Here is an 11918-nt window from a genome sequence, read left to right as displayed (position 1 = left end):
TAGGTTTTCCCTGGTCCTTTATAGCCCTGCTCTTAATTGTACCTGTTCTGCCTGGCACAGAGGTGGTGGACCTGCATCATTTACAGGGGCCAGCCATGCTGGGATGAAGACATTATGGAGATGCATATCATTTCTTTGGCTTAGTCTTGACCACAGAGGATGTTACGAGATACCTGCTGTTTTGTGGTAATAACGCTGAGGCTCTGTCAAAAATTGAAGTTGCAAAAGAAAAGATGCTGGAGCAAAATGAACAAGCAACTAGTTAACTGGAGTGGATGATGGGTTAAAAGAATATGTTAAGGCTGCAAAGTCAGGAATACATAAGTTAGAAAGTGTCATAATTAAGGCTGCCTGTGTGACTTTAATTCGCCATCCCCCCTCCCTTAGGCTGATGCATTATGGTACAGTCTTTAATTATGTGATCACATACTATTATTTCTATAGCATCCCTAGCCTCATTCACTGCACATGATGGACCTGTTCTGTGTGGTGAAGGAAACTGCTGTCTGTAGGACCCCCCATCTTATTTGTTGCAGAAAGGATTGCAGGGAGAGAAAGGATGGCCTCATGGCAGCTGAATACTGCCCTGATGAGTTCTATTCTTGCCTCTGAGGCTGGGCTGCGGGCAAGTCACAGCAACCAGACTTTTCACAGGCCATTGCTAATTGTGTGCTTCTCATTTTCTGGGTCTCATTTGCAGAAGTGCTGGATTTTGATCAGTGCTGCCCTAAGTACTCTGAAAAATCAAGTCCCAGGTATCTCAAATTGGGCATCTAAAATTATTAGGCATGTCTGACCTTCCCTGTCCGTAAAAGGAGGATAAAACCCCATCGTCTCATAGGGCTGCTGTAAAGATCAAGTAAAATTTGTGAAGCATTTGGCTATTATAGTGGTGAGAGCTGCAGAAAAGCCTATGAGTAAATACATAATTTTTGTCTTCAGAGCAGGGTTTGAACAGTGTGCAATGAATGAGGCCTGGGGCTGTACAGAGTAACATGGAGTAAATAAAATATATAATAGCTGCTCATTTAGCTGTGCACTGAATGAGAAAGGGGTCCGGTGAGAAAAACAGCCTGTGATCATCTCATTAAAGACTGAATCTCCAGTTTGCAGGTGGGGAAATGGAGGCACAGGGATTAAGTGACTTGCCCAAGGTCACTCAGGAAGCCAGTGGCAGAGCTGGACATAGACTCTCTGCCTCCCAGTTCCTCTGAGTCCCAGTCTAGTAAAGGTAATCTTCAAAGAGCGTAATCATAAAGGCAAGACTCAACAGGTGAGTTAAACAGCAATTTTGGGGTGAGAGAAGAAGGACTACGGTAACAACACCAGCATGTCACTGCATAGACTAGCTGCATACACAAAATCTCTGCCAATCATCTGCCTAGCCATCATCAGCTGGCGACTCTCTGTAGGCACCATGAGGATGGTGACCCACGTCTGGATAGATGTAAAAGTGGATACGGTTTGAGGGGGAGGTTCCCCTACATTTCAGGGGCTGCAGAGGAGAAAGCACCCAGGGCTTGTGGGAGAATCAAGGCTTTTGTAGGCGAGAAGGCAGGAGCTGGATGTCTCAATAATTCATAGGACAGCGCAGTAGGGTAGGACTACACTGAGGAGAGCCTTGGAGGCAACGACAGATAATCTAGCTCATCGCTGCCTCCTGCGGGGCTTCTTGCATCCGGTGCTGGCCACTGCCAGTGCCAGGATGTTAGGCTAGAGGGACGAACCACTAGGCTGCCCCAGTCTGAAAACCAGGGCGTGGCCATGACTCCCCCCTAGCCCCGCGTGGGCTGCAGAACCCCTAGCCCAAGGAAAAACCTGGGACCGCTCTCAGGTGGGGCACGCAAATGAGGCGCCCCCCTCCGCGGAGGATTTTCTCTTTTGGGGCCTGGCTCCGACTCCCCCTCCCCCTTTCTGGCTTCTACGTGCAGGCTCCGAGGCTGCTACTGCTGCATTCCCAGCCCCCTCCCATCTGCAGCGTCTCCCGCCCCGCCCCTCGCAGCAGCCGGCTCCCTCCTTCTCTCCTCCCTCGCTCCGCCTGGGACTGGTCCCGCAGCCCCCTCCCCCGGCCCGCCTCTGCCTGACAGCGGCCCTGCAGCAGCCAGGGCCCTGATTGGCCCCCCTCGCCCCGCTCGGGCCAGGCGCAGCCATGAACCCGTTATTCGGCCCCAACCTCTTCCTCCTGCAGCAAGAGCAGCAGGGCCTGGCTGAGCACGAGCCGCTGCCGCCGGCGCCCCTGGGGGACTTTTTCGGCGGCGAGCTGGGCCCCGCTTCGGCAGCGCCCCCGTTCCCGGCCCCCCCCGCTGCCATGGCGCTCCGCAATGACCTGGGCTCCAACATCAACGTGCTGAAGACCCTGAACCTGCGGTTCCGCTGCTTCCTGGCCAAGGTGCACGAGCTGGAGCGCAGGAACCGGCAGCTGGAAAAACAGCTGCAGCAGGCGCTGGAGGAGGGGGGCAGCCGTCAGCGGGCTGTCCAGCGCCGGGATCAGGCGGTGCAGACCAGCTTCGTCAGCCCCATTCGCCCACTAGGGCTTGCCCTGGGCAGCCCCCGGCCAGCTGGGCTCGGTGCCTCCTCTAGGGTTTTGGGCTCTCCCAGCTGCCACCTTGGGGTACCATTCACGCCTTCTTCCCAGCCTCCTCCCTTGTCTGGCAGCCCCTTTTCATCCTCATCTCGCTTCATGCCAGGCACCATCTGGTCCTTCTCGCAGGCCCGTCGGCTGGGCCCAGGACCTGAGACCACCCTGGTTCAGGGGCCAGGGGTCTCGTGGGTTCACCCTGACGGGGTTGGCGTACAGATCGACACCATCACCCCTGAGATCCGGGCCCTCTACAATGTGTTGGCCAAGGTGAAGAGGGAGCGCGACGAGTACAAACGCAGGTGAGAAAAGGAGCAGGGTGAGTGGCGCAGGCAGGAGACTGAAGGGAGAATGGGGGCAGGGAGTGAGTGACAGCCCCAGGGCAACTGGGAGACGTGTCAGTGCAGGCAAGAGAGGGGGGCAGATAATGGAGTGGTAGGGAGCAATGGGGTGAATACAGCTGAAGGTGAGAAAGTGGAGGGGCTGCAGGGGAGTGTAAGGTAGGGAGGAGGGTGATGAGTAGGTGACAACTAGCACTGGTGAGAGAGCAGAAACAGTGGGATGGTGCAAAGGGACATGAGTGAATGCAGATTGCAAACGCCAAGCACTCAAAATCATAAGTCAGGTCCCAAAAAATCATGAGATCAGGATACCAATCACAAAAACTTTAAAAATGGTAAGTGCTGGGCTCTTTTCATTTGTCTTCTGGTTTTTGAGCATTCATGCTGCATTCAGGTCACATTCTCCAGCTTTTCACCCCAACCATGAGGGCCTGAAACTTTTTTTTTTTAATGAAAGTTGAGATTCTCCTGAATTAACATGACTCTAGGAGCTGGGACTTTAAGAAAAAATTAAGAGTTAGCAACTCTGAGTGAGATGATACAGCAAGTAAGGAGACTGGGCTTACAAGGGAAATAGGGAGTGGGGCTGAGTCAGAGTCAGGGAAGAGATGAAGTTTGGAGGTAAGGGCAAAGAGAAAATCTCCAAGACTGTGGACCTTGCTGTGTAGTTGGAATGCTCTGGAGAAATCCCTGATAGGACTGTCTCTTGGCCACCTAACCCCCTTTCTCCCTATTGTCCTTCCTCTCCAAACCTCATATAAGAATGTAGTCCTGTAGCATATCTAGTCCAGTATCCTAGCCCCAGCTGTTTCAGAGGCAGGTGCAGGAAACCCTGCAGGGCTCAGTGATGAGATAACCAGTCCCAGGGAAAGTTTCCTCCTGACCCCAAGAGCTAGTGGTTGGCTTGTGCCCAAAGTTCTTGGGTAGTCTTTTGATATAACCAGAAGTCCTTGTTTTACTCTAAGGTGGCAACTACAGTTCTGTTTAATGTCAAGTTTTAAACTGCTCTAAAATTCATATGTTTAATAAGATTAGCCTGAAAACAAACAGTTCCCAGTTCAGGGCCTAGGGTAGAGCTGGGTGCAAATTTGGGGTAACTTGGCTGAGGGATCCTAGAGACATTCATTTCTTTGCTCACCTCCCCCACAGCCAAATGATGTGTGAATTAAAAAACAAACAAACAAACAAAATGTTCTTGTGATGCTTTGGGGGGATTTTTTAAGCAAAGAAAGGGGCAAAACTAAGGTCAGTATTCAAATAAAATGTATAGCTCTGTTAACCCCTAGCTGTCAGGTGCCACAATCCAAATAATTAAAAAATAATCAGGCTTTCTTTTTGTCTCTGTGGAGCAGGAAGCTGAAGTCCTGTGAGCTATGTATGGAACAGGAAGGGGTAGGGGGGACCAGACTGTTCTATGATACTCAGAAGAAGGTGCACTTGACTAGGAAACAGAAGCTCAAGAGTTCAAGTCTTCTCTTTTATGGACTGCTAGTGTTACTTTTCTGTGCACGACATACATATTATTATTATTTATTATGAAGTGCAGGCTTAGAGCCCTTTCCTAGGGGCATGCAACTACCATTGCCCCTTTTTTGCAGATCATGTAATAGTGATGCTGCCTAGTGTCACTGCTATCAGCGCTAGGAATAGAATCCAGGTCTCTAATACAGCAAACTCAGGTATCAACCATTCAGCCTTTAGCCTTTTGAAATTAGTATGCTAAAACTGAATTGCCCAGTGCTGTAGTCATACAAGCTGGAATGTCAATGTAATAGGTGTGATAATGAAGGACAGATTGTAGGAAGAAACAAGAAGGTCTTGCGATTAAGACAATGGAGAGTAGGACCCAGGAGAACTGGCTTCTGTTCTTGAAACCCCTCCACAGACTGGCTCTGTGGTGGTTAGCAGTAACTTAAATTGTACATCTGGAGCTGGCCATTCTTCTGAAGTATTTTGGAGCACTAGCCCGCCCTGAGGCACTAATGATAGGAGACCCAGTTCGGAACTTTGCTACAGGCTTCCTGAGTTTCCTTAGCCAAGTCACTCAGGCCCAGATCCTCAAAGGTATTTAGGGGCCAGAGATTTCAATGGGAGTTAGGTGTATAAATACCCTTGAGGACCTGGGCTTTAGTCTCTGGTGGTTTCCAAAACTGTAAACTATTTCGGCTCCTCAGGAGCATGATCAGCCTGTTTTGGCTTGTTCACAGTTCAAGAGTTCGTTTTAGCTGGTTTGATGCTGAAGAACTTTGAAGGGGTCTCATATTCACCCCAGCACTCAAAGGGGCATTGTGTAGGTGATTCTGCAGGTACATTGGGAGGAGACAGGTGGGTGGTTAGAGATGCTGCAGGCCTGGGGGCTAGTGATGTGCTTGGTGTAACCTGTTTTTACATTGGGATAAAGAGAAGCCCCACAACCCCTTCCCCGCATCGAGAACCTTCTGAGATGCACAGCTGCAGCTGTAATCCTCCTATGGTCCCGACTGGGAGGAGGAGGTTATGGGGCTCCCCTTTCCCACACACTTCTCCCACATCAGTGGAAGAGCTTCTGGGATTCCCCATCTCCCATTCCTGGGGGCAAGGAGAGTGCAGAGACCCTTTCCGCCACATGGGCCCCACTCTGAGGCCTGGATTCTGGGGATCTCCCCCCACCCCATGCAGTCTTTAACTGATAGCTGACTTTCCCAAAGTATCTCCACTACCCGCTTCCTTCCTCTCACTGGGCTTCTAACCCTGCTGGAGGCTAGGAGGAGGTCTGTGGAAGCTAATGCCTGAGAGGTGATAAGGTGTGCCCAAGAAACCTTTCCCATTCCCTGCTGCAGTTTCCCTTCAGTCATGGCCCATCACTTTCTCAAAAACAGGGGAAGTTCATATGCAAAAATGTAATGCTATGGAATTAAGGTTGCAGGAGCTCACCCAGGCCCTGGGCTCCTCATGTCCTCCTGCAATAAGAGCTGAATTTCCTAAACTTCAATGCTTCAGAACCAGGAAATTCCTTGTTCCCCTTGTCATCCTAATAGGGACACAGCTACAGTTGTGTTTTGTAGGAAGAGTTGCATTAACTTAGTATTTCCTGGGTTTTGAATAGTTTGAGTTTTGAGAATGAAATTCTTGCATTCTGGAAGGGCATAGGGCAGTGCTGAATATCTTCCCCTTGGCCAAAGGAGCCCCAAAGACTGCTGAGCTCCCAACAGTGTGATGAGGAACGTTTCTCTTAAAAGGTACAGGACTTTGGAGCAGAACACAGCTTGCAGGAGATCGGAAATAAGAAGGGAGGAGAAGCAGCGACAAGAGACTGGGTGGGAACCACATTTAGGGTGGATAAAATTAAATGATGAGTCAATGATCTTAGGGGGAGAAAACATGTGTGCAGACTGCCAAGGATCATGCAGCTGGGAGCCCAGTCTTGTCTGCTTTCTCCCTTTCTTCCATGTATATATATGTATTCCCAGACACAAATGATAAGATGTTGTTAAGATGGAGATTCCATATCAGTAATTCAGAATAAACTACATGGCAGATATGGCGTGATTATCCACAAACTTTGTATTACAAACCAAGGAAATCCAGAGTTAAGGTTAAACTTAAAAGTGTCACCCAAACATGTTAAGGTTGGAAATATACAGTTTAAGGCACCCAAACAACCTTAACTCTGTCCACTAGTGGCACCACAATGACCACGTGATGATAATTAAGGCATTTTTCTGTTCATGGTACCAGATTGGCTGATATTGATTTTTAAAGGCAGATTGGATTTTTTTTTTCGTGTTGTTTTCCTCATGGTGTCGTGAGGCTTGGATGGGGAAGGACTGGGTGTTGTCCTTGGCGTGGGAGGGAATGGGTTGGAAATGCTGGCCTAGTGTTGCCTAGTGGGTGGCCTGGTCTATATGGGGCAGAGGATCTCTCAGATTTTCTGTCTTCCTCCCCTCACATTATCTGGTCCTCAGGCAGGTTACTGGAATATTGCGATGCTGGAGTGATGTGTGTGTTACATTGCATACAAAGGAAGGATCCGTGGCTCTCCGTGGAGACTTGGGGTGGTGAGAAGGGGTAACAGGAGGAAGCTTTGCTCACAGGACATCCAGGATGCTGGCTGGAGCCTCTTGGCTGGTCTGGGCTGTGTGGGGGAAGTGTTCAGGGAGGTGGTTATTAGGAATGGTGCATTGCAGATGGGGATGATAGAGTAGCTGAGGAGGAGAGATACAGAGTGAGAGAGGGTGCCAGGGAAAGAGTAAGCAGGGGGTGAAGGATGGAGAGGATACACAGAAGTGTTGCTTCCACTAAGTATCACTGTCATTTTCTTATCCAGTGTTGAAATCCCTGTCTGTTCTACACCATAATGGTTATGGGGAATCACTACTTCAAAGCTGTTTCAGTAATGGGTCACTTTCCTAGTGTAGACGGAGCTAGAAAGAGAGGTTGAGTGATGGAAAGAGAGGTAGAAAGCACTGTAAGCCAGATCTGGAGGGAGAGGAAGAGATACTGAAGTATTTTGTGTCGGGGAAACTTTGTTTGATCAGTTCCCATGTAAAATACATCCTGTCTCTATCTCTGTCCTTCCCTCTGTTGTGTATCTCTTTCGTCTCCTCTTTTTCCTCTTCTCCCCTATCAAGGTAAGAGGAACCCCCATGGACTCTTATCCTGCGGATGGAGGATGGGCTGCCTGCTTGTTCAGGGCAGTGGTCTGGGGTATCTAAAAAAGGCCAGCATGCAGCTTTAGAGTGGTACATTTTCTAACACATTGAGCAATATTGCCAACCTCAGGTGTTCCAGAGTCATGTCAGGCACCAGAAATCAGGAGACTGGCTTAAAAACATAATAACTATGGGATTCTTTCTATTTGCCATCTGGTTTCTGATCTTTTAGGATTCACATTTTCAAACTTTTCTGCCCAGCCACGAGCATTAGAAATGTGCTATGTTAAAAACGAAATCTGAGATTCTCATGTTATACAACTCCAGGGGCTGGGGCTTTAAGAAAAACACCAAATATTGCAAGAATCATGATAAAATTGCAAGAGTTGGCAACTCTTGAGTGCCCAGCCCAATGAGAGAATTCCACTCACCTAAAGGAAATGGAATAGCAACAATCTCATGCTGCGCTGTTCAACACAATAGAACAGGGGCCAATACAGTGCACCACCAACCAATATGAACTGCATATGGAAGAGGATACAGTTAATTAGCAAAGTGAAATACAACCCAGCACAACGTAACAAAACATGGATCAACACACTGCAATACAACGCAACACAGAACTGTCCCACACAACCTAATATAGCACAGAATGGCGCAACACCTGGTGATGAAATATAGCTTAGAGTATTGTAACCCATTGCAGCACAACACAACCAACATAAAACTGTCAGTCATCTTGCAATAATTGCCACATACCCAGCATGCTGCAGAGCAATACAGCTTAATATAGCCATCTTTTGCAACACAATACAGCCTAAGTATAGTACAACCAGTTGAAACCCAACATAACCAGGGCAGAACAGCCCTTTGCAGCCCAGCTGCAGTGCAGTACAACCTGGTGTAACATAATCCCTGAATAACCAATACAACCTAGCATAAAATAGGCCAGTTCAGCACAGCCTATCACAGTGCAATGCTGCTCAGCCCATTGCAGTGCAATACAGGGGATTATAGCATAGCCGGTTATACCACACAGCATAGCCCATCACAACACAGTACAGCCCTGTATAGTGGAGCCCTTTGCAGAGCTTGACTATCCACTGTCCCAGTACAGCCCAATTTAATAACACAGCATATTTATATATAAATATAACACAAGCCCTGCACAGACTGTTGCAGCCCCTCAGTGCCCGATACAGCCCAATGCCTGTTACTGCCAGTATAGCCCAGGCTGGAGGCCACTCGCCTGAACTGGCATGGTGGGGACGGGCAGAGAGGACAATGGGCTAGATCTGCCAATTGATCTAATGTGGTCCTGGGGGGAATGCGTTTCAGCTGCTAAATACGGCTTGTGGTTGGTGTCCTGAGAGCCTCACACTGTGACGTGAAAGACAGTTGGTGAATTCTGACTGAGATCAGTAGAGTCTGTGGCCAGGACCAGCTCATGGTTGGAAGGCGTGACATGCATCCAACAGCTGTAGCTGTTTGGAAAGGAAGGGCATCAAATTCTCTTCCCCACTCCCAACACTCCTTGTATGACTAGAGTGGATCCTGTAGTGCGCAGTTCAGCAGTGAGGAAGGCAAGCTGCAGCTTCCAGCTCTGCCCTCCCCAGCAGAGGGTGCTGTGGGGCAGGCAGGGTGTAATTGGCACATTTGTCTCGCTAGGTGGGAAGAGGAATATACTGTGCGTGTCCAGCTGCAGGACCAAGTGACTGAGCTGCATGAGGTGAGGGGCCCATCCCCACTCCCCCTGCACTCTAGCCTCATTTCCTTGGCACTGATTCCAGTGTTTCCCTTTCTCCCCTGAGCAGGAGGCCCAGGAGGCTGAAGCGTGCCAGGAGGAGCTGGCCCTGAAGGTGGAGCAGCTCAAGGCAGAGTTGGTTGTCTTCAAGGGACTGATGAGCAATGTGAGTGCCCCTGTCCACCCAGCATACACCCTCAGCCACTGGCCGAGACACTGTGAACCCATCCAATGGCTCAGCAGACCTGCTGTGCGTTTCCTCATAGTAATGCCGAACAAGGAATGTCTACAGAGTGACACAGCAGCGCCCAACCTGAGTGCATGGGGGAAGCCTCCAGCAGGAGCTCCCTCAGCAATGCCCTGACAGTGCCTGGCCCTGATTATAATGTCTCCAGCATGATGATCTCCCTCACAATGCCCAGGAGAATTCTGTCAGGACTCTGTGCCAGAGGGTTCCATGTGCCTTGTCTAACTATCCTTTTCCTCTGTCCCCTTGCCACCATGTGCTGGGCTGGTGCTCACTGGGTCAGAACCTCACAGAGCTGGATACCAAGATCCAAGAGAAGGCCATGAAAGTGGACATGGATATCTGCCGGCGCATTGACATCACTGCCAAGCTGTGTGACGTGGCACAGCAGCGTAACTGTGAGGACATGATCAAAATGTTTCAGGTGAGACACACCTGCTGCTGTGAAACAGCTACCACTGGGGGAAGGAGCTTCCAGCCAAGGGGAGAGACCAAAGCACTTGCATGCCTGTTGCAGAGGAGGGGCTCAGTCACCATAAGCCTTGTTCCACGAGTTCACCTGCTCTCCATATTGGGTTATGTGTGTTGGGGTGGGGAGCAGCAGGCAGAGAGACAAGAGGAGGAGGCTGAGAGCTCCTGACGTTACTTGAGGCATTAGGAATATCCACCCAACTCGTTATTCAGAGATACTGGGCGCTGGGACTCCTGAGAGCAGCTGCAGAAGAGGGAGACCTGGTGCAAAGTGTCTGTCTCTAACCCCTTCTCTCTCCACCCCACCTTCTCTCTGTCTCTGCCTTTCTCTCTGACCCTTTCCCTGTCTCTCTCACTCTCTCGTTCTGTCCCTGTCTCACTCTCTCTCCCTCCCCCCCGTACAGAAGCAGCTGGTTAGTTTCACTCGGTTAAGAATATGTACAATTTAGACACTTTCTGTAAACTGAGGTTTGACTGTAAATATCGACATATTTCACTTAGACTGTCTCTTCTTCCTCTCTGCCTTTCTCTTTTCCTCTGTCTCTGGATCTGGGGGTGGGGAGGATTGAGTTCTTCAATTAAACCACATTCTTCTCATCAGGTTCACAGATTCCATCTTTAGTTGCATAGTTTTTAATTTTAAAATATTCTAAAATCACATTTTAGCCATTGCACCATCTTTAACCTAATCATAATAAGCCCCCCCCCACTCTTTCTTCTTCCTTCCTTCTTTCTTTCTTACTTTCCCTATCTTCCTACCCCTGTGCCATTCCTTTTCCCTCCATATCTTCTCAACAACCCGACCTTGGACCCGGCCTTGTTTCTGTAGTCTCTGCACTTGTCTCCCATTAAGGTCCCAGCCACGGCAGGGCGGAAGCGGGAGCGGAAACTGATCAGTGACGAAGACACGTCGCTGTCTGAGAACGATGCCTCCAAAAAGCCTGAAGAGGAGGAAGATGAAGAGACCACAGCCATGAGCATCAATGAGGAGATGCAGAGGATGCTAAACCAGCTGTGAGTGTAGCCCAGCCCTTACTTCTGCCCCACACCTGCTGCTGAGACAGGCTGGGACTGGAGCCACTGTGAGTTCTGTCATAGCCAGCTCTCCTGCCCTGTTCTCTACTGCTCTTCCCCATGCTGGGAGAGGCTGGGACGGGTGTAGCTGAAAGTTCCCCCACAGCCAATGGCTCTTCCATGTTCATTACAGCAGTAGTTTTCAAACTTTATTTCTGGCGACCCAGTTGAAGAAAATTGTTGATTCCTGTGACCCAGCAGAACTGGAATGAGCGGTTTGGGGTGTGGGAGGAGCTCAGGGGTGAGGGCTGTGGGGTGGGGCCAGGAATGAGGGGATTAAGGGTGTGGGTGGGGGCTCTGGGCTGGGGCAGAGGGTTGGGGTGCGGGAGGGGGTCATGGCTCTGGGCTGGGGGTGCAGACTCTGGGATGGGGCTGGTGATGAGGAGTTTGGGGTGCAGGAGGGGACTCTGGGTTTGAGGGGAGGGCTCAGGGCTTGGGCAGGGGGTTGGGGCACGTGTTTACCTCCAGTGGTTCCTGATCAGTGGTGCAGCTGGGGTGCAGAGGTAGGCTTCCCGCCTGTCCTAGCACTGCGGACCGCGCTGTGCCCCAGAAGTGGCCAGCAGCAGGTCCAGCTCCTAGGCGGAGGTGCACGAGTAGCTCCATGCAGCTCTCACCCGCAGGCACTGCCAATGGGAGTGCGGAGCTGGTGCAGCACGCGGAGCCCTGTGGTCTCCCCGCCTAGGAGCCAGACCTGCTGATGGCTGCTTCCAGGGCTCAGCGCGGCATCAGAACAGGTAGGAACTAGCCTGCCTTAGCTGGGCAGCACCACAGATAGGACTTCTAATGGCCCGGTCAGCAATGCTGACCAGAGCTGCCGCTACCCAGTGCCTTC

General features: G+C 50.3%; 1 protein-coding gene across 5 annotated transcripts in view; it reads left to right on the top strand.

The window, feature by feature from the left end:
- The first annotated feature begins 2056 nt into the window (after positions 1-2056).
- Positions 2057-11918, top strand: part of IFFO1 (intermediate filament family orphan 1) — a 19645-nt gene continuing 9783 nt past the window's right edge. For 2 of the 5 annotated variants that reach the window (XM_030535524.1, XM_030535516.1), the window contains exons 1-6: positions 2057-2880; positions 9219-9279; positions 9365-9460; positions 9825-9965; positions 10417-10425; positions 10842-11026. In XM_030535524.1, the coding sequence (XP_030391384.1) occupies positions 2150-2880; positions 9219-9279; positions 9365-9460; positions 9825-9965; positions 10417-10425; positions 10842-11026 (1223 nt within the window). In that variant the 5' untranslated portion in view covers positions 2057-2149. The remainder of the gene's footprint in view (positions 2881-9218; positions 9280-9364; positions 9461-9824; positions 9966-10416; positions 10426-10841; positions 11027-11918) is intronic. The other 3 variants (XM_030535552.1, XM_030535541.1, XM_030535534.1) reach the window with 2 other exon arrangements.

Source organism: Gopherus evgoodei, chromosome 1 (genome assembly GCF_007399415.2).
Source record: "Gopherus evgoodei ecotype Sinaloan lineage chromosome 1, rGopEvg1_v1.p, whole genome shotgun sequence".
Taxonomy (NCBI): Eukaryota; Metazoa; Chordata; order Testudines; family Testudinidae; genus Gopherus; species Gopherus evgoodei.
Note: the sequence above shows the minus strand (reverse complement) of the source record. Positions and strands in the feature narration are given on the sequence as shown.